Source organism: Eurytemora carolleeae, unplaced genomic scaffold (genome assembly GCF_000591075.1).
Source record: "Eurytemora carolleeae unplaced genomic scaffold, Eaff_2.0 scaffold275, whole genome shotgun sequence".
NCBI classification, from domain to species: Eukaryota; Metazoa; Arthropoda; class Copepoda; order Calanoida; family Temoridae; genus Eurytemora; species Eurytemora carolleeae.
The window spans coordinates 142,148-165,963 of NW_019396230.1; the positions used below are offsets into that span (position 1 = coordinate 142,148).

The window sequence follows — 23,816 nt, forward strand, 5'->3', positions numbered from 1 at the left end:
ACCGACTTATACCGAAGAACGTAACGTCAATACAAATGCAGAAAGTTGCTACATATAACTCGGATCGTAAAAAAATCAATTTAATTTCAAACAAATCATTCAGTTCTTACAACCGATAATCATCGATAATTATTCGACGCATTCGTATTTAGTTGATATTTCATAGTATTTTATATTATTTATGAACTGATAGTTACTTTTATTCCTGTTATTCTGATAGCGAAGACGACATTTTCATATTTTTCAGGGATGTTCGAAAATCCAGCGCCAGAGAAATATCTTTAAAAAAACGAAATCAAAAATATTATAAAATATAAACACTATACAAATGTGGCGAAAGATAATCGATGACTATAGGTTGTAATATCTGAATGATTTGTTTGAAATTCAATTGATTTTTTACGGTCTAAGACGTATGTTGCAATTTTCTTAATTTGTATGGACGCTAAGTTATTCGGTATGAGACGTCTTTAACAATTTTCTCCTTATAGACGCAACAGATAGAAGTAAGATTAGTAGCGATCGAAAGCGCTTTTTTATCACATTAAGCCTTTACCCACTTTCATTTTTCGCGAACACTCCCTTTAATGTTCAATAAGCTCCAAGTCTTTTTGGACTTACTTGATTATTTAATGTTGTTTATTTCTACATATATCTACATAAAGTAGTAAACTATATTTGTATGCACGTGCGATCATAACTCGTGAACCCCTAGACAGATTTGCCTCAAACTTTGATTGTGGAACTTGGTAGAACCATGGGAATGTTTTTATTTTGGTACCAGGCTATGTTATATATATTTTGGTACCAGGCTATGTTATATATAAAAGAATGTATTTATTTGAAGCAAAGGTTTCCAAGAGCATTAAACAGATATAAAAATATAAAAATATAAAATTCACAAAATATAAAATATAAAATGCAGTCTATACTAGGACAGGGAGATCTAATAAACATACATCTTAAAATTAATATCATTATTTTTGAATAATCTTAAATATGGGAGAACCTTCTGATGTAAGATGTTTATTAGATTTCTGTGTGGTTTACAAATAAAGATATATAAAAATATACTGTTATTAGATTGGTTGGATTATGAACATATTATATATCAACATATAAAAAAGTGTAGAAAATATATCAAAATATTGTATTGATATTTGATATAATTGAAAAATACAAAAATAAACGGAGTTTAAAATATTTCTTTAAATTCTGAAACAAAATGTTTGAAACACCGTGATCTCCATAATACATAGGATTAGAACAATAGTTAGGTGTGACAATTTTTAAGCATTTTCAGGATAAACCTGGATGGAAAGAAAAATGAAGATTGTAAAAAAGAAATTTACTCTACATTAAAAAAGCATATTTCAATTCTTTGTCTTTTGTTTTTATCATTTAATTTTCTTATAATTTTATATATATATATATATATATTAAAAGTTTTCAAAAAAAGTTTAATAGTTTTTATCATATTTCATGAAGGCGGCTCACTTTTCAAAGAACCATTTTTTTCTTCTAAAATCATTATCTAAAAATTTCACACACCAATACGTAGACAACAAAGGAATTGAAAATTATTTTGTTGATAAAATTTTAAACCAATTTAAGCATTTAAGCCAGCATATTGAGCACTGAGGGAAGGATGGTTGCCTGGATTTTACCGGTTTTTATCACTTCGCCATCCACTGTTATTAAACCTCTGAAATAGTTATCGTCATCGTCATCGTCATCGTCATCGTCATCGTCATCGTTATCGTCATCGTCATCGTCATCGTCATCGTCATCGTCATCGTCATTGTTATTGTCATTGTTAGTGTTATTGTCATTGTTATTGTTATACATTTAACCTGTTATCCACTGGTTCAAACCGGAATGATTTGACCGGTATAGTTTCTACCCCTGGAAGCAGCACCTGCTGCCTAAAAAAATGATAGTTTTTAAACATCTTTGTAGTGAGACCATTGTAATTGCACCCAGTCAAGGGTTTAAGGGAGCTTTGGTCAGGGGAGAAATAACTAAAATGAAGACATAGAAAGGTATGTAAAATGAAGATATGGAAAGGTAGGTAAAATGAAGACATAGAAAGGTATGTAAAATGAAGATATGGAAAGGTAGGTAAAATGAAGACATAGAAAGGTATGTAAAATGAAGATATGGAAAGGTAGGTAAAATGAAGACATAGAAAGGTATGTAAAATGAAGATATGGAAAGGTAGGTAAAATAAAGATATGGAAAGGTAGGTAAAATAAAGATATGGAAAGGTAGGTAAATAAAGAAATGGAAAGGTAGGTAAATAAAGATATGGAAAGGTATGTAAATAAAGATATGGAAAGGTATGTAAAAATGAAGAGATGGAAAGGTAGGTAAAATAAAGATATGAAAAGGTAAGTAAGATGAAGGTATGGAAAGATATATTTGATCCTCAAATTAAAAGGGCCCGGACAATTATACAATTAGGTTTATATTAGGTATCCATGTATATTGTATATACATTCAAAGTTGTAATCTCTGTTTGTTTAATTGGATGTACGATCATACCTCAAAAAACCCTTGACCGATTTGCCTCAAATCTTATTTAGAGCTTTAATGAGAATGAGTTTTTATGAATTAACAAAGGGTGTTTTTAGAAAAAGGAAAATAACAATAGCAAAATACATTACATGTTGGAAAAGTAAATTCAAAAATTTAAATTTAGAATTATGTCTGATTAATTGAATATAACTTTTATAGAAAAAAATTTATTTAGGATCAGAGAAAAACTCAAAACAAGGAAAACCAATTTTCTGAATATGTTAATTTCATTATTTTTTCGAGTTGGAAATCTAACTCCCCACACAACAGGATGGCAATTCTAGGTATTGATGGATTCGAGTTAAACTAAGAAACTGTAACCAGTTAAAAGAGATTCTTATAAAACCATAAAATGATTAAAAAGTGGTTTAACTTCAGCAAGTTGGTTTTCGTATTTGATGGAGAATGGGAGCATTTGTCAGATAGTTCACAGACCATGTCTGAGACACGCTTGGACTGAAAGATGGAGCCATAAAATGTATTCTATGTCTATACATTCTATACATTCTTTGGAATGTATAATTTATCCAAAGAAAAAATGAGTTTGAGGTAAGTGATCAGTTACAAATTACAATAGGATATTTAATAAAAAAAAACTAGAAGACAAAATAACTCACCCTGATTCCGATTTAGTGAAAACATTTACAAGAAGGGATCTCGGTACCTGGCCACTGGAGAAGTAACTTCTGCACATATAGAGTTATAGTTTTAAACCTGAACAGGACGGGGGAGGGGGGGGGGGGTTTGCATAATTTCTCCTAGAGTTTTGCTATACCATCCACATTTTAGAAACTAAAACCTTACACCTTGTGGAATTATAAAAGATATAGTAAGTTTTTTACACAAAAAGATACAGAAAGATCTCGGAGGGGCGAGGGTCACCAGTCGGTGATTAAAATCTAGAATGGAAAAAGAAAAGAATGAAAGAAAAGAAGTTGAGACCAGAGATCGTAATCTTTACCATCGTTTACCAGGGGAAGGATCAATAAGTGAAGAAGCGGAAATTTAAGAAAGTATCGTTGAATGAAACAACGGAGTTTCCTTTTTGAAAATTAAAAAAAAAATTCTAATCATTGGAAAATTTATATTGTCTTAACCCATTCACGAAACCTGGGTTCCGATATATTTCAGACTTTTACCCTAATAGGGAGGAATACATGAATTTGTCTTAGGGAGGTGGATTTAACAGTCACGCCATTTCTAAGGAGGGGGGAGCCTCATGACCCCCCCCCCCCCCCCGTATTAGTATTGGAACCCCGTTACCTGCGTATCATGGTTAACCATATAACACCATCATCTGGAGTAGCTGAGGGGGAGAAATGCATAGTGGCAGTCAGATGGGACTAAATATAGGGATTGATATACAGCTATCAGATGGGACTAAATAAAGGGATTGATATACAGCTATCAGATGGGACTAAATAAAGGGATTGATGTACAGCTGCCAGATGGGACTAAATAAAGGGATTGATATACAGCTATCAGATGGAACTAAATAAAGGGATTGATATAGAGCTGTCAGATGGGACTAAATATATGGCTTGATATACCTCTATCAGATGGGACTAAATAAAGGGATTGATATACAGCTATCAGATGGGACTAGATATAGGGATTGATATACAGCTATCAGATGGAACTAAATAAAGGGATTGATATAGAGCTATCAGATGGGACTAAATAAAGGGATTGATATACAACTATCAGATGGGACTAAACAAAGGGATTGATATACAGCTATCAGATGGGACTAAATAAAGGGATTGATATACAGCTATCAGATGGGACTAAATAAAGGGATTGATATACAGCTATCAGATGGGACTAAATAAAGGGATTGATATACAGCTATCAGATGGGACTAAATAAAGGGATTGATATACAGCTGCCAGATGGGACTGAATAAAGGGATTGATATACAGCTATCAGATGGAACTAAATAAAGGGATTGATATAGAGCTATCAGATGGGACTAAATAAAGGGATTGATATACAACTATCAGATGGGACTAAACAAAGGGATTGATATACAGCTATCAGATGGGACTAAATATAGGGATTGATATACAGCTATCAGATGGGACTAAATGTAGGGATTCATATACAACTATCAGATGGGACTAAATAAAGAGATTGATGTACAGTTATCAGACGGGACTAAATAAAGGGATTGATATACAGCTATCAGATGGGACTAAAGTACAGCTGTCAGATGGGACTAAATAAAGGGATTGATATACAGCTATCAGATGGGACTAAATAAAGGGATTGATATACAGCTATCAGATGGGACTAAATAAAGGGATTGATATACAGCTGTCAGATGGGACTAAATATAGGGATTGATATACAACTATCAGATGGGACTAAATAAAGGGATTGATGTACAGTTATCAGACGGGACTAAATGAAGGAATTGTTAGTACAGCTATCACATGGGACTAAATAAAGGGTTTGTTAGTACAGCTGCCAGATGGGATAAATTAAAGAGATTGTTACTATAACAGCTGTCGGATGGGACGTGACCACATTTCTTGTGGAACCTCTATAAAAAATGCATGTAAAGTATCCTTTAACAGATATAATTATAGCGAGGCTCCTTGTAAGCCTTGTAAAATATATTTGAGAAGCAAAATAAACCTGAGTGACAGCGTAGAGGAGAACAAAGTCGTCTTCTAATTTAACCTGAGTAACAGCGTAGAGAAGAACAAAGTCGTCTTCTAATTTAACCTGAGTAACAGAGTAGAGGAGAACAAAGTCGTCTTCTAATTTAACCTGAGTAACAGCGTAGAGGAGAACAAAGTCGTCTTCTAATTTAACCTGAGTGACAGCGTAGAGAAGAACAAAGTCGTCTTCTAATTTAACCTGAGTAACAGCGTAGAGGAGAACAAAGTCGTCTTCTAATTTAACCTGAGTAACAGCGTAGAGGAGAACAAAGTCGTCTTCTAATTTAACCCAGGAACTAGGAACAGGTTGGTTTAACGTTGGAACTCCTAAATCTGGAATCTTGAACTAAAATATATGATAATTTAATTTTAAAGATCCAAATCGGTTTCTTATTTTTCTATCTTCTTTATATACTTTGCTTGTTATAATAGTTTGTCTTTCCGTCAAAACGGCTGAACCGATTGGGCCCAATTTTTTGTATTCCTCACGTCACAAGACCTCATGAATGAACAAATTTTCACAATTTGTCTTTAAGATTTTAAAAATCCATGAATTTTTAATATAAAATCCTCGAAATTTTTGGTTTGTTTTTGTTTTACAATGTATATAAAGTAGAAGTTGGGCACGAAGCACCGTGACAGCCTGGTATCAGTAAAATGCAACTTCAAAGTAGGAAATATATTTTGATATTTGCATTCCTAGAGTTCACCAAGGAACTTAATTTTATATAGACACATGTTCATACAAATTAAATTGCGGAATAGAAAGACGACTTTTATACCAAATTTTTAATTTCTGAAAATTTAATTTTAAATAGTCCAAAGAACATAAAACAATTTTTTATTGCGGTACAAATCAGACCCATTCCGCGTAATAAGTTGACTTTAAGCTTTGTACGTACTGGTAACAATCAAATCCACAAAAAAAATCTTAAATGTCGTCTTCTTATTCCGCCGATTGTTGGGACTTACTGTAATAAATATCGTGTAACACTATATCTGTAAACCTGAACTACGTTGTACATGATTAATTATCTACGTTGTAAATAGCTACCTAAAACCCATATCATGATTTATCTTAACTTGATTAGCCTAATTACGTTGTATTTAACTTGATTAGCCTAATTACGTTATATTTAACTTGATTAGCCTAATTACGTGGTATTTAACTTGATTAGCCTAATTACGTGGTATTTAACTTGATTAGCCTAATTACGTTGTATTTAACGACGCAAAACTTGTAATTACGTCGATTTACTTTAACTTGTAACATAGAACATTGATTACGGTGTGAGAGTAATTACTTCTTGGTTAGCAAACAGGAAGCGTCCTGAATCACATACTTGAAAGATAGATGTATAGATTGGGAACTGATACAGATTAAGTCGTGTTCGGATTGACATTGATACTAAAGTATTGTTGAACGGATTAGTTCTTACGCCTCGCCGATCATAGCGAGAGGGATTGAGTTGTACCTGGATTGATACGTGGCTAAAGGAATTTATTGGAGTAGGGTATTTACTACATCACTATATCTCCTCAATCTTTGGTATACCTTTGATTGATCTGAGTAAAGGAACTCACTGGTCTCAGAAATTGAACAGAATGTATTGGAATCAGTCTCACTGTCCATCTCCTGATTAGAAAGTATTAAAGGACGTAATTTTAAGATATCATCGTTTTTATGACTCAAAATATATCTAATACTTATAATTTCTCCATTGCATCTAATATGCAAGAGATGCGCAAGTCATTTTTGCAGAAAACCCGCAAATAAAAAAAACATAAACAGTCCAATGAAAAAATCATTGATATCATATTCATGCTTGAACAAAGCTTTTATCGGTACCATGTCAATTGGGCAAAGCCATCTTTGCATATGGGTCCCGGGGGTCCCGGTCACTTGAAATTAATCTGACAGTCTCTTTAATTGACAGTTTTAGGTATAAACGATGTAAAAAGAAATAAATTTTCTGTTTTTAAATCTGATTGAGAATTGAGAAGGGATGAAATAACTGATTTCATGAATGTCGTCTTATTTTAACCTGATGTGAATGTCGTCTTATTTTCACCTGATGTGAATATCGTCTTATTTTCACCTGATATGAATGTAACGATGAATCATCGCAGATTGTGCTCTCGTAGTTTGTGTCACAGGTTGAATAATATCGGTCATGTGACCGATAAACTCCCATACCCTCTTCATACTTGAAATATTTTATATAATCATAATTTGATAAAAAGTAAACAACACTTCTTAATAATGTTTTAAATTTTTACTAAACTGCAGAAAAGAGGGTCATATTGTTAGATAAAGAATAAAGAAATCTTGCTTCCAAATATCTCTTAAAAATCGAAATGTAAAGTTTTATTTTAATTTTGTATCACCAAATTTTAGCTACTTACTTGTACACCGTTGTTGTCTAGGCCAGAGAGCCGAGAACGCTGGAAAAAAAATATCAATGAAAAAATATTTTCGAATTTTTTGAAACTTTAAATAAATCCCTCATTCTATGCAGATGCTTCCAGAAACAGCTTTTAAACGTTTCCCAAATACAACGAATTTGGAATTAATGGTAGGTAGTTTATTATGAGTGTTTGTAACCAATTCAATGTTATTTTGAAAAAAAAATCCTGTTTCTCTGGCGGAGCTTCCTGTCACTGTCACGCCTGCTTCACTGTTAAAATTTATTGAACATTGAATAATACCAGAAATAACATGAATCTAATAAAAACAATAATTTTCATTTTGGATGAAGCCTTTAGTTTCAGAAGCTAACATCATATCTTATATTTTGTGAATTTCCTGTATGGTGCAGTCATAGACGTACAAGAATATAGATCGCTTATGTCGTCTTCACCATACCGGAGGGTTGCGGTTGAAATTGAAAATTGGCAATTTAGCTATGGTACTAGCTACTGACATACAGTACATGGGATAAAAAGGTTTGCCGCAAGTAAATTTATGGGGGTTTGTTTACAAATATTATTTACAAATATTGTATTCAATGACCTTTTCAAATGACGAGTTCATGTTGTACAAGGGGTTGTACAATTTACACCTTTACAGTTTACAGTTACATTAGCGATCTATATTCATTTACATCTATGAGTGCAGTGTACACTGTGCACTGTGCAGCTGGTACATAGACATAGAGAATAGAATATATATTAGGGGGGAATTTACTAGAAAAAAGTGTAAAACGGCCATTTTGTTGTACTGTTTCCATACTGCAGGTGTAATTTACATATATGCTATATAACCTTTTGGGCCCTGGAATATCATTTTATAGAAAATCTAAAATTATTGCTAAAAGAAAACCAAATTATGAAATAGGCTGGTTTCATAATTGACCAATGATCATTTCACTTTACAAACGATGATTTTCCGTTATAACTATAAATAAAATGATGTTTTTTATTCACCTAATTCATCATAAAGTTTATTTAACTTAAAAAATTCGAAATTGAAATGAAAAGTCTAGGGCACATACTGTATTAATGTACTCTACTGCATATAATTTGTGAACATTTACATGATTTGTACACTTTGAACTTCCTTTCAGGCTGAAAGGGACTGAAAAAAATCATACCGAGAGATTCTTTAAATTCCTCTCATTCTATTCTCTATGTATATAGAAGGAAAAGTTAATTTAATATCGAAAATTCTAAAAAATGTAAATAAGATATTAAATTGAATAAAGTGAAAAGGAAAAAGGGAAAATTAATATTTAATTAAGTTTGTGTGTGTATGTTTGTATACGGATATGTATATATAAATGTATCCTCCTAAATATATTATGAGAAGGAACTCCAAAATGTTTCCTCTATACATAGAGTAACATCCGCTTACTGGGAGTATTTATAAATATGGAGTGTGTTTAGAATATTAGGAAGTTAAAGGAGTAATCATAATTATGAAGTGTGTAGGATAGAGAGTTAAAGGAGTATTTATAAATATGGAGTGTGTAGTATACTAGACAGTTAAAGGAGAATTCATAAATATGGAGTGTGAAGTATACTAGACAGTTAAAGGAGTATTCATAAATATGGAACTTTTGTTATACGGGAAGTTAACTATTTTCAAATATGGAGTGTGTGACATGCACTATACCTGAAAGGAGTATTCATAAATATGGATACCTTAGAAACGGAACCATTCTTCTGATTTTTCTCTTTCTTGTTTTTCTTTTGACCATTCTTCTGTAGTTCCATATTGTCAGCTGGTAGGTACCAAAGTCGAACTCTGCAAATAATAGTATTAATAATTTCTCCTATATATGTATATATATTTATCAATCAACGTTTCAGTAACCGACAATTTAAACGGTGAAACTAACTCTTTAAGGAATAAGGATTCCCTTTTGTGAAAGAAATAAAAGAGTTTTGAAATTTCAGAAAGAAAAATTTATATATCTCCGTCATTTACAGATTAAAAATAGTGATTGCAATGAATTATTAAAATATTAACTAGAAATGAGATAATAAAGCCCGGCAATTGTTACTCAAACTGTTACTTAAACTAATAAAGATATTCGGCTTGGATTTTTATTAAAAATTTTAAACTCGTTAAAGTATAGAATTTGCTCTAGACCTAGCATGATAAAAAGAAAGTATTTCAAAGGGCCGCGAAATGCAGAAATCTTGATTTCTAAAGAGAATAAAAGTTTATTCTAGTATTCTGTATTCAGAGGGGTTGTTGTTAAAAGAATTATATTTACTGTTAGTCTGTTATTCATTCGATCCGATGCTATTGATATAATAAAGCTCATATATGTTAGCAATAGCTGGCCAAACGGCTAGACCGAATTGGCCGACATTTTTTTTAGGAAACCTATGAGCACCCCGGGGGTAACATAGGCTAAAAAAAATTCTACATTTATTTGTTTTGAATTGATTTTTTTTTTTCAAAAATAAATCTTTTTAATGAATTTTTCTTAAATAAGTTTTTTAATATCATTTTTTTCAAAAATTTGTTTTTTTTTAATTAAATTTTTTTTTAATTCGAAGTTTGTTTTTTTACCACGTGCAACGCCGGGCACTTCAGCTAGTCACTATTATAGATAAGTAATTATGATTACAGTTAGTGATTACTGCACAAAGTTATTCTTATTAAAATGTTGCTTAATGTAACTGTTGACGTATTTCAAGTGACCCTCCATTAAAAAAATAATAAAAATGGCATGTCCGATTCACGCCAATATATTTTCAACAATGAGGAGTATCAGTCAAATTTCTATCTAGCTTTAAGTGTTGAATTCTATTTACTTCCTTTATAAAATGAATGCGCAAGTCACTTTTAGAGAGAAACCACAATTAAATTAAACAATTTTCAGCTCAACAAGTAGGCAGGCAATTGTCATTCATCCTTGATAAGACTAAGGGTTTAACCCTAAATAGGCTGAGGAGGGGGGCGTTTGGCGCCCACCAGTAGTTTTTTTGTCTAATTTTTGATCCTATTATCATGAAATTTTGTGATTTTTAATGAATAGTAATTTAAAAGATTTTTTGTAAAGGAAAAATGGATAGGGATACATGTGTCACACTTTCATATTTGTTAAAACAAAAAAATATTGTTTTAAATTTTTGTGACCCTTGTTTTGGCGTTTTTTTTAACCCTCCCTAGCACCCAAACTATGAAAGTTATCGGTCTAATTTTTTCAATGAGCTGGCCTTGGCAAATTGGGCCATGCACATGCATTTCAACCCTATACATATTCTCTAAGGCCTTTTTCTAGGGGGGGCGCCAAACGCCCCCCAGACTTTGCATAGCTTCAGACCCCCCCAGCCTTTATAGGGTTAAGGGTACCCCTGTGAATCTGACATGAAATTCTATAAAATAAGGGTCACTTGAACTTACACCAACAGTCCTTGAAATAATATTCTTTTTTAAAAAAGCGTGAAAATTTTAAAGATGTTTACAAATGATTTAATTATTTCGTGAATACATTTTTATTTTCCATAATTATTAAAATTTTGTTTGTTTTTACGATATTTTGTAATATTTAGAGCATAATGTAATATATAAAGTATGATTGTATACTGGAAACCCTTTCAACCCTTTCTCCGGCTCTGAGCGGAGTAGAGAACTTGAAGAATAAGATCAGTGCACAACCAACATTTCTAGAATACAGACGCAGAGTTTAATCTTTTGTATAGGAAGGCTGGATGGCTTGCACAACAGACAGCTAACAGATAGATATATCTTTATCATGCCTACTCTGCCTACCAGGGGACTAAGGAGGACACTGGCCTCCTTCCACCTCATTATACAAGACTAATACACGGTTTCTCCATACTCGTCTGTAAATAATTATCCTGTAGCTTCTAGAACTGGACCGATTGCTCTCGTACCAGCCCGTCTGAATTACCCACTGGAATATCCTTGATACAGCGGAGAACTAGGATATTCAAGATATCAGATGCTGCCTAAACCTGAGACTGGAATAGCTAGAAGATCTAGTCAGACTTAGGATTCCAGGAGCAGAAGCTAAACCTGAGACAGGAGAAGCTGATCTTTATAGACAGCTCTTCATATATCTGGAGCAGCTAGAAGATCTAGTCAGACTTAGGACTCCAGGAGCAGAAGCTAAACCTGAGACAGGAACTGATCTTTATAGACAGCTCTTCATATATCTGGAGCAGCTAGAAGATCTAGTCAGACTTAGGACTCCAGGAGCAGAAGCTAAACCTGAGACAGGAACTGATCTTTATAGACAGCTGTTCATATATCTGGAGCAGCTAGAAGATCTAGTCAGACTTAGGACTCCAGGAGCAGAAGCTAAACATGAGACAGGAGAAGCTGATCTTTACAGACAGGTCTTTATATATCTGGAGCAGCTTAGTCAGACTTAGGACTCCAGGTGCAGACGATAAACCTGATACTGGAGACGCTGATCTTTACAGACAGCTCTTCATATATCTGGAGCAGCTAGAAGATTTAGTCAGACTTAGAAATCCAGCAGCAGAAGCTATGACCTGATACTGGGGACGCTGCTCTTTACAGATAGCTCTTCACATATCCATTATAGAAGAATAAGATGATCTTGTTACAGGAGACGCTGCTCTTTACAGACAGCTCTCCAAATACCCATCATATAAGAATAAGATAATTTAGGGACATGAGACGCAGATCTTTGTAGACAACGATTCACGTATCTGTTGTAGAAATAACTGCTGCAGGACGCAAAGAATAAACATAAACAGATGTATTTAGATCATTAAATATAAAAGCTGATGAATCCCATTCATTCATACTCTGTGAGATATATCTAAACATATATAGAGAGAAAGCATTAATGGGATTTATGAAACGAAGTACAGGAACCTAGTGAAAGACATTTGTACACGCCCTTTCTCTGAGAGAGCAAATGATTGATCTCGAAAACCCGAAGATATATGTCTGTAATTGTAATAGATAGTGGCAATAATCATTACAATTTACCTGTAGTATCTAAGTTTTGTAAACCTGATAATACTCCATAACGGGAACCTTAGATCACCAATAAACCTGAACAAATAAGTTGAATTTGGATCCAGACAAAAACATGGTGTTTGGGACCTCGTTTCTCATTTTGCTTTAACCCTCAAGAAGTATAAGAAAAGAAAATTCATGCTAATTTGAACAAATAGAAAACTTTCAGGATTTTAAAAATAGGGAGTCATGAATGGAAACATGTAAGATTATGTAATTTGACGTGTTTGGGATATATGTTGATTAGTTAATAATTATAATCTATATCCCTAGCCAGGCTGGGATAGGGGAGGGCTTTTCCTATAACTCTAATACAGCTTTGCGCTAGAATATTTAAAAAAAGTAAATGAAGTTAAATGTCTTACATTTTTCAAAGTTAAAGCTGCCCTTTTATTTTAACTGAAGTGGACCTTTTACATTTACAATGTTACAAATTGTATAAAGAGTAAAAATAAAAGAACTAACCTAAGGCACTCTGATTCAATATCCACGTCTGCCATGAAAGCGAACCCTATACTGAGGCAGGAGTAGATTGGACCCTCTATACAGGACAGGTTGGATATATTTTTCATTATCATTATCATAATTATTTTATCATTTATTTAGGAGCACAATTTGAAATCGAAACTGATCAGTACTGAGAATTCTAGTTGAACTATGTACATTTAAGAAAACTACGTCAGGGGCGTACACAGGAATTTCCTCAGGGGGTTGGCTGAACCACACTAATCCCCCCCTGCATATACCCCTCTGAACTACTTCTCTTATATAAATAAAAAAGTATTCGATAATTAGTTAAGCTACTTAGATCACCAAAACATTTTATTTGAATTACTTTTAATTGAAAGAAAAGGTGCTCTTGCCACAAACGTACTTATCTTTCAATCAATTTATCTTTGTAACCCAACGTAGTTGTCATTAGATATTTCAAACTATGAATTCTGTTAGATGGAATAATCTAAGTTTCAAAGGTTTACACCATCAGGTTGCGAAGATTTTAAAGAATATAAAATCTGAGCCTGTGACAAAGACTCAATTACTTTATGGTTTTTAATTATGATTATTTGCAATCTGTCCCTTTAGTTTCTACACAAACAAGATCTATTGGTTTATTTTCTCCTCTGATGACAGCAAGGGTATTCTGAAATATCAATCAAGGAAGGATTTAAAGGAATAGTATGAATAGAAGTGAACACTGCTCTCTGGCTAGTGTTAAAAACTTCAGTGTTTTAGACTTTTAAGATGCTTTACAAGAATCTAAGACATTTATTTTAGAATTGTTTAAGTTTGCTTTTTTAGATTATTTAATATATTTAATGTAAGAACTGATATTAACCTTAGTAATTAATCAATCCAATTTTTTACAACTATTCAACCAATCGTTTTCATTTAAACTATATATCTTATTTCAGATAATTTGAAAATTCAAAGTAATTAAATGCTTAAGAAAAAACTATTATAAAAGAATAAATAAAAATAATAATAATAATAATAATAATAATAATAATAATAATAATAATAATAATAATAATAATAATAATAATAATAACACACCATCCCTATCATGAACCTCTTTTCTGTGATAAGCCAAGGATCTTAAAAACAAAAATGAAATTATTATTTTATTGAATATTTATATTTTATGCTAATAATGATTATAATAAAACTATAAAGGCCAAGTATCTCCCCTGTCCAACGTCAAATTTTAATAAATTTTATGTTAGATTATTTTTTTCATGTTTTCAATGAAAATGCCGTTTTCTCAAGAGCTATTTCAAGAAGAATAAAAAAGTTTATAATAATGTTTTTTTTCGTATCTAGGCGTACTTTGACTACGATGTCACAAAGTCAAAACAGTAATTTTGCATAAATTTAAAGTCTAGACGGGGGTGCCCCCCCATTTCAATTCATTAAAGTAAAAAAAAATGATAAATACCGAGCCAGACCATTTCCACTGCCCCCGGGAATAACTCCGAATGGAGTTTTGAAGGAAGACGACCAATCCTTCCTCTCAAACAATCCATTAATCATCTCATGGATCAATCCGTCTCCTAGGGGTAGAAAGTTTCCTGGTTAACTTTATCTAAAGTTTTTTCTTCTATTTACAGTTTATCTAAATTCTGTTTTATATTTAGGAACATTTTCAAACATTTTTAATCTAATATTTTTAGTTTCGAAATATATTTTTTTTAAAGATTTGATATTGAGAATAAGTTCAACCCATTTAAGTTTGTTTCCAGTGAGAGATATGAGAATCAATTCAACTCATTTAAACACATTTAAATTGGTTGAAAAGTTATTGCAACTTGCAGCTATGATTGTTCTAAATAGAATTGAATACAAATTTACACTTTTCATTTTACATTTTACATTTAACACTTGAAATTTCGAAATAAAAAAATTGCTTATTTTGCAGGAAAAGTTGTATGGCTGGAAAAAAGCGACAAAAAAATGATTATATATATTTAACAACAAAAAATCACTTTTTTTGCACTGAAATTTAGACAAGTCTAAAAGTTCTTATTTTAAGACAGCGCCTAGACTTTATGTGCTGCAACACCTAGGCCTGTAGTTTTACGAACTCATTTATACTTTTTTTGTAGACCAAGACTTATATATTCTTGCAACGCGCTTGTTTCTAACTTAAAACTAGTTCTTGGCAAAATGATACTTTTTGCGTGAGGACGTGCACACTGCACAGTTTGGTAATTATCCAACTTCTGTTGCCAAATAAACGTTTTTTTTGTTATATATCAGCGATTTCTTATTTCATAGTGTACATACAGAAGAAAAAACATTACTTAATTTGATCTATATCAGTACCTGAAACGGCCACAATAGCACCCCATTCGCTTAAATCCTGGTGGGCAATCACTTCTCTAAAAAATCAGATGCGAAGCGTAACCTAAGGTGAGGAGCTGTGAGGAAGGGGAGGGGGGGGGGGGGGCGATTCTTAAATTTTGCTAAATAAACTTTAAAATTTGGTTTTGTCAGGCTTTCATGGTTATTCAGTTTTTTTAGAAAAATTGGCGCAGTTTCATCGGCCATATTCCGTATTGACATTTATTATTTATTTATATATATAGGTAGATGTTACTCATGGAAAAAGTAGTTATTATAGGAAGTGTAATTATGACAATTGTTATTATAAAAAGTTAAATTTTGGCAAACGTAATTATGGCAAATTAAAGGGAGCATAAAATAAACTTATTCGTTATGCAAAGATTGGATTAACAATTTTATTTAATCAACACAATTAGAATTTTGAATAATTCACTCTGTTATTTCATGGTTTTACTGTACATAACTGATACTTTAGCTTGAATTTCAATGCATTTTGCAAAATATGATCTTCTTCATGTTTCTAGAATTTTCTGTTTGGTTTGGTTTGGTTTGGTTCATATCATCTCTTATTTGATCAATTTTTATAATTACAAGAAATATTTTCAAATCTTTACGTTTTATTTTTGTAATATTGTATGTTTCATGTTTCATGTTTCATTTTTCATTTTTCATGTTTCATGTTTGTAACAAATCTAGATTTTAATATTTTTAATTTTCAACTAGAAAAGAAACTTTAGTATATTTTTTATAATCAAAAACTGTCTTATTTTTGGAGTGATTCTATGATCTATGTTTGATATTTCATGTTTCATATTTCATGCTTCATGTTTCATGTCTCATGTTTTATGTTTCATGTATTATGTTTCATGTTTCATGTTTCATGTTTCATGTTTCATGTTTCATGTTTCATGTTTCATGTTTCATGTTTCATGTTTCATGTTTCATGTTTAATGTTTAATGTTTAATGTTAAATGTTTCATGTTTCATGTTTCATGTTTCATGTTTCATGTTTCATGTTTCATGTTTCATGTTTCATGTTTCATGTTTCATGTTTCATGTTTCATGTTTCCTCCTGGTTTTACCTGGCGTGGTTTGGTTTGGTTGTGAGTAGAAGTTTAAAGGGACGACCCGCCTGAACTAGAACCGGTTCTATTTGCTGGTGAAACAATTTTTCTGAAATATAACTTCAAGTTTATTTTTAGATCGTAAGATGACTCTCCTTTTAAAAAAAGAGCTGCATATCCGGTTCTCAACGTTGCCAGAGTAAGCTTTGAATGATGAAGAATGTATAAAATAGCCGAAATCTTCTCTTTGAAAATCGATTTTTTTTAGTTGTGGTTTCTCTGTAAAGTGACTTGAGCGCAAATTGGTGAAAAATTGCCAGAATTAAACACTTTTCAAGAGATAAAAAGGACGATAACATACATATTGTTAAGGTACAAGTGTGAATCGGGCAATTCCCCACTTTTTTAATAAATAAGCTTTACTTTAATCTACCTGCTAATCCTTTGCCTGACTTTGGATTAACCAAGAACAGTATAGGTTTATGTACAGGGTGTACATAAGATAATATTGCATCTAAAACATAACCTTTTAATTTACAGTTGAGCGAAAAAAATATTTCTACGTACACTGCATGCATTGAGCAATAATTGTACATATCTTAAATACGTCATTATGGGGTAAACACATTTTTTCATAAACTCATTTCATGCAGATATAAATTTAGCTGCTAGAGAAGAAAAAATACTAATATTTTTTGTCTGCATTATATCAAACTTCTGGAAAGGGTTTTGAAATTCTTAATGTTTTCTTCGAAATTACAAAGTCGGATGTCGCATGATTTGGCTTCAGTCTCCTTCAGTCTAGTTTGCAGTAATATTGTTGACAGATAACAGCGACACGCTAGACAAATCCGGATAATAGGCCGGTAGGGATTTTGAAAGGGGTGTTTATTATCCCCAGACGATTCTTTCCCGATGGCCGAACAATACACACACAACAGAGTAACCCCGTCACAGAAATTCGATAACAAAATCTTTATTTCCTAAAAAATAACATAAATTATAGGTCATGTTTAATTGTACAATGTTATAATGAATGTTAATAGTAGAAAAAATCTTACGAATTATTTAAGTATAGAAGGGGTGACTTATTTGTTGGTCAGTATTGAAATACGTTTTTAACTTCTGAAAAAATTACAGTTGAATATTTAACGAAATTCACTTATGCTTCTTATGAAAATATTTTGCTTAACTTTAATGATTTCACAACAACGAAATATTTCAAGCTCCGTCGGAGGAGGGCAATGGAATTTGCGGGCTGAAAATTTGGTTTGGCTGTCTCCGACAGGAGATTCCAGTAGAAGACGACATTTTACAGAGGTTTTGAAATTAATGGTTAACAAATATGGATTGATGAATGAATAGGTGCATAGGTGGATTGCTGAATGAAGGAATGCATGAATTATTCCACCTTGTGATATCCTGACAAGTCCTCTTGAATAATACTGAACAGATCGATCCCATACCTTCAGTCTAATAAATTCATTAATAAATAAGAAAAATAAAGTTAAAATCTTATAGTAAATAGTAAAACTCATTTTGTTAATTTTAAAGTTAGATAAGTGGTGTTTGAAGAAAAGCATAAGTGACCGGGCCCATTTAAAAAAAAATATTCTAAAATTTCTAATTTTTAATATCTTTTAGGTTCATGACTTTATTCCTTGTAGCTGCCTCTTCTTTGTTGCCGTTAAACCTAAGTTTAAAATTATTAAAACATAAAATTAGTTTGTTGAAAATCAAAATATTAGAGATAAGCATAATCTTATGCAATAGACTCATTTAAAAAAACGCAAAAAAAAGTATTTAAGCATGCATAGATAAGTGCATGTAGCAAAGTCCTAAACTACTCGCTAGATATAACCAGAATTTTTGTCAAATATATTTTAAAGGGAGTGTTCGTGAAAAATGAAAGCGGGTATAGGCTCACGGCGAAAGAAATAGCTTTTGATCGCTACGTAGCGTCCATTCAAATTCAGAAATTTGCAATATACGTAAAAAATCAATTTAATTTAAAACACATCGTTCAGATATTACAACCTATAGTCATCGATTATTTTTCGACGCATTCATATATAATTGATATTTCATAATATTTTTGATTTGAATTTTTTTTTAAATTAAATTGATTTTTTACGATCCGAGTCATATATTGAAAATTTCTGAATTTGTATGGACGCTACGTTCTTCAGTATAAGTCGTTTTTAACAATTTTCTCCTTATAGACGCAACTGATAGAGGTAAGACTAGTAGCGATCAAAAGCGATTATTTTTCGCCGTAAGCCTATATACCCCCTTTCATTTTTTTGCGAACACTTCCTTTAAGACCTTAATTTCGAATTTTAAAATCCAAACATATATTTAATTAATTATAGTGCTTTATAAAGACAATGGGATCCCTTCTAACTGACCTGAGACAAATAATTTTTCTGCAGACCAAGATCATCTCCTTGTCGCTCTCATAAACCTTTTTTCTGGGATACCAATACACATGTAAATACCTTCCATCACCATCATTGCAGCCAGGATTCCTGAATATTAAAAATATAAGCACAAATTAAGCATTTCTTTTTGTAAACATACGTACGTACTTTGAGTTGGATATTGATGTTCCAATGATATCCTCTAGAAGAATATCGTGATGTATTTTGTAACAGTTTAAGCAGCAAGGTAGTCCAGTTAGCTGGAGACTATGTAAACCAAACTTTTTATCAGCACTTTTCTTGATTGAAGTTAGTAATAAAATTACATTTTTTATAATAAAAAATTAAGTACCCAACATAGTTTTCGTACATTGGGATTATTATTTACTAGCTAGAGTCCCCGGCGTTGCCCGTGAAAAAAAAATCAATTTCAAAAAATGGTTTTTGAAAAAATGATTTTTTAGTCTATGTTACCCCCTAGGTACCCGTGGATATCCTCAACAATGTTCAGCCAATTTGGTCCAACTATTTGGCCAGCTATAGTAAACATAGAAATATATAAATATATATGAGCGAAGAGCTTTATAATTTATATTATCACAAAACGTGAAAAAGCAGCATGCCCTGTTTTAATTGTGTTAAACAGCAACTACCGCTGTATTTTCAAGAAATTATGCAATATTTGGTTCATTGTGTTGTTTAAATTATAAAAATACTGAAGTATAAAAAAATTAATTCCTATTTACTTAATATTAGTATACGATAGAAAGGGAGTGATCGTGTAAATTTTAAAGAGGGTGTAGGAATAAAAAAGGAGAAATTCAGTACGCATTGACATATTTTCCAGCCAATGTGTTTCAAAAAAGAAGTTAAAATTAAACGTTTTCCAAAAACTCAAAAAGTATTTTCCGGCGTCCCGCGATATCTTTTTTGACGAAGGTTATTCCCTTTATTCCATTTAATCTGCGAATGTATGACTAGTTAGAGTTCTTGTATTTCCAATATTTCCTACAATAAATATACAATATATCCATTATATATACATACATACTTTACATATCTTAGACAAAATATCTGAAATACATTTCATATTCTTATACATGTAGACATAAAATAAAAATATAGAGGAAACTGGGATATTTGACAGAGAAAAGTATTAAAACAATATTTAAGGGATGAAAACCTTAAAGATTCTTATAAAAATAAAAAGTTAGATATTTTAGTATGAGAAGGAACTGAACAATTTTCTCATCTCTATTACCTTACTGCTTGGCTTTCAAACTAGGAATTCTATTTTATCAAATAGTCTAAGTTTACAATATCAAAGGTTTACACCATCAGGTTGCAAAGATATAGGAATAATAAAGTAAAGAAAAGTTATATAAAGGATGGTTAGTTTGAAATCAATTGATAAATTTCCTCTTCTAACCTGATTTTTTTTGCATTTTTTATTCTTAAAAACAATTTAAATTGTTGGTTGAAAAGAAGAAGTTTTTCTTTTTGTTTATGAATTGTGATTCGAAATATTCTTTAAAGAAAGGACTAATTAAAGAAGATGTGAAGTCTTCCTTGGATATTGCTTTTGTCTGAAAATGCAACCCTTTCTCTTAAATTTGGTTGAGTTTAAATTTTTTACGTTCAACCAAATACTTAAATTTTTTTGTAAAATGCTTTTTCCGCTTGTTTTTACTAGTGAATAATTGGTGGATTGGTGGCATCAGTTGACAAGATGTTCTATAAAATTAAAAATAAATCAGTAAAGAGATTGGAGTTGTCAAGTAGATTTTCCATGTTTTCATTTTTAAGGTTAGAATAAGCTCAGGGAAGTTTTCACATCTTCTTATGTTGTAAAAGATATTTATCTGGTTAAGTCCTAGTTTATGTACACATATAAAGTTTCCTGAATGTAAACAATTTTAATTGTACTGTACGGCATCCCCAGCTGAACTCATCTTTTAGAATCGGCTCGTCATCCATTATTCTAATCAAAATCAGAAATTTATTAAACTCCGTGAAAAAAAATTTGTAAAAAAGTTCCATCATATTTTTGCTTTTAGGACAATTCATCGAAAGACATTTTATAAATTGACTTTTTTCTATGAAAAATCATAGATCATTTCATAAATAGAACATTTCAGAGATCGGCTGTTTCATAAATAATGAAATTCGAAAGAAGAAGAATTTATAGACGGAAAATTAAAATTAAACATCTTAAAAACAAGAAAACATTTATGACAGATATTTCAAGCTTAACTGTTTCCATATATTGTGCATTAATCCTAATATTAGATATTTCCAAATAAAGATGTTTACCATTCCTTTAAAATTTTAGTGAATTATTTATCTTTATGCACACAGTGTTTATTTTCATGGAAAAATTCTTAAAATTATTTTGATAAACAATAATAGAGATAAGTTTTATCAGGGATTAAAATGTGAACTGTGCACTGTACAGTTTATAGGTAAAATCCACTGTACACTGTACAGTTTATAGGTAAAATACACTGTACACTATACAGTTTATAGGTAAAATCCACTGTACACTGTTCACTGATAAGTGGAGTGTACACTGTACAGAAGATACTTATTATTCATACTTTTTTCCAAATAAAAACTATTTACTTTTATTTTAGGAACAATTTAATTTTAAGTCGAGAACCCTTTAGGATCATGAACTTTAGGAACATGAACTTTAGGATCATGAACTTTAGGATCATGAACTTTAGGATCATGAGCTTTTAGCTTTTATTTGTATATAAAGAGGGACGCTGAAATTAATTGAAATGATTTGAGTCTTTGCCACAAACTCTGAATTTATAATCCCTATAGCTTTGGAACCCAATGTCGTACGTCTTTAATATTTCAAACTTATATCACTTGATCTAACAGAATTCATTTTTTGAAATAGCTAAGGTCTACGACATTGGAATCCAAAGATATATGGTGTAGAAAAGCCGAGTTTGTGGCAAAGACTCAATTCCTTTCCTGCACACTGAACGTTACAATATATACACGCAGTTTGATATAATCACGTTTAATCCTGTACACTGCACAGTTTACATGATTCTATATAACCTGAAGTGTGCAAATATTCATGATTTGAAGAATACTAATTCACGGTTACAGAGTCATGTTACAATTACAGTTTTCAAACATATACGCAATTCAACGAAAAGTTTCAAGATATCAAAATACGCAAACAATCACAAAACATTGCGTCAAAGAAAACATAATTTACCAGGAAAAGCGATTGTTATTGTTTGTGGGCAGCCTGCATGCAGTAAGGTACCCTTGAGACTTCAATATCATTATGTATCGACAATTCTGACCATTCTGGCCCTTTTACTTTTGAAATGGGCTAACCTGTGCTTATAGAACAAATTATTATAAATGTTTTCAAATAGATACACAGTCCCTTTAAAATTCTGAAATCTCTGGAAAAAGACTGTTATTTCATAGTATGTAAAGATTCGCTTTTATTTCGGAAGGGGGGGGGGGGGGGGGGCAGTAGTTCTCCCAGGAATTCTTGCACAAAGGATAAAACGAGGTAGCGAAGGTAAACAAATGAGTTTGCCCCGATCTTAACGGGAATGTGTTTTTTTCATCTAAAGTCGCCACTCAAAAGCTTATCGTCTTTTTTTTAAAGAATATTTTTGGAATATTTAAAAAACCATTGCTTTTCCACCTGAACAACCAGGACAGAGTAATTCAAAAACTGGTTTTTAATCTTCAAATATTTNGGGGGTTGATGTTGTTAACCAATAATATAGTATTTTTAGTAATTAGAAATAGTATTGTTAATTGGAATGACATAAGACTTTAATACAAACTTAAAACAAGGATGACAGAAGATACTGCAAAGAAACAAAACTGCAATGGTAAAAGAAACTGCAATGGTAAAAGAAACTGTAATGGTAAAAGAAACTGAAATGGTAAAAGAAACTGCAATAGTAAAAGAAACCGCAATGGTAAAAGAAACTGCAATGATAAAAGAAACTGCAATGCTAAAAGTAACTGCAATTGTAAAAGTATCTGCAATGATAAAAGAAACTGCAATGCTAAAAGAAACTGCCATTGTAAAAGAATCTGCAATGATAAAAGAAACTGCAATGCTAAAAGAAACTGAAATTGTAAAAGAATCTGCAATGATAAAAGAAACTGCAATGGTAAAAGAAACTGCAATGGTAAACAAAACTGCAATGGTAAATATGTAGAACAACAAAATCAAATAGAACCACAATTCAATGGTTATTAGAACAGCAATAACAATTTCGGATCTGTAATGATAAATGGTAATGCAATGGTGAAGGGAACTGCAATTGTAAAAGGAACTGCAATTACCATTGAATTTGAAATAGTAAATGGTACCGATATGGTAAATGGAACTTCAATCATAAATGGAAATTGCAAAGGTAAAAGGAATTACATTGGTTTTGATGGAACTGCATTAACACAAATAAAATTGCAATTATTAATGGAACAATGATAAATGGTAAAAGGAACAGATACGGTAAATGGAACAGATAATGTAAATGAAACAGACATGATAAGGGGAATAGATATGGTAAATGGAACAGATATGATAAAAGGAACAGATACGGTAAATGGAACAGATACGGTAAATGTAACAGATATGATAAAAGTAACAGATACGGTAAATGTAACAGATATGATAAAAGTAACAGATATGGTAAATGGAACAGATATGATAAAAGTAACAGATACGGTAAATGGAACAGATACGGTAAATGGAACAGATATGATAAAAGTA

At 31.6% G+C, this 23,816-nt stretch overlaps 1 protein-coding gene across 5 annotated transcripts; it reads right to left on the reverse strand.

Moving 5' to 3' along the window:
• Positions 1 to 621: 621 nt before the first annotated feature.
• LOC111698791 (sphingosine kinase 2) lies at positions 622 to 22,769 on the reverse strand. Of its 5 annotated transcripts, none has more exons than XM_023469225.1 (23): positions 22,284 to 22,766; positions 20,946 to 21,026; positions 19,214 to 19,312; positions 19,034 to 19,153; positions 18,286 to 18,318; positions 18,037 to 18,098; positions 17,059 to 17,139; positions 16,644 to 16,734; positions 15,541 to 15,596; positions 14,654 to 14,768; positions 14,267 to 14,312; positions 13,795 to 13,864; positions 13,183 to 13,258; positions 12,688 to 12,753; positions 9,387 to 9,489; positions 7,650 to 7,688; positions 7,343 to 7,450; positions 6,799 to 6,879; positions 5,488 to 5,589; positions 3,841 to 3,920; positions 3,195 to 3,263; positions 1,854 to 1,925; positions 622 to 1,705 (listed from the first exon to the last, which is right to left on the reverse strand). In XM_023469225.1, exons 2-23 carry the CDS (start codon positions 21,020 to 21,022, stop codon positions 1,618 to 1,620), a joined length of 1,734 nt encoding a protein of 577 aa, XP_023324993.1. In that variant the 5' UTR covers positions 21,023 to 21,026; positions 22,284 to 22,766; the 3' UTR covers positions 622 to 1,617. The 5 variants fall into 5 exon arrangements, with proteins under 5 accessions (XP_023324993.1, XP_023324995.1, XP_023324998.1 ...); XM_023469227.1 differs by lacking the exon at positions 22,284 to 22,766 and adding an exon at positions 22,121 to 22,151; XM_023469228.1 differs by lacking the exons at positions 622 to 1,705; positions 1,854 to 1,925; positions 3,195 to 3,263; positions 3,841 to 3,920 and adding an exon at positions 4,783 to 4,906 and having other exon boundaries at positions 22,284 to 22,769.
• Between the last annotated feature and the right edge of the window lie 1,047 nt (positions 22,770 to 23,816).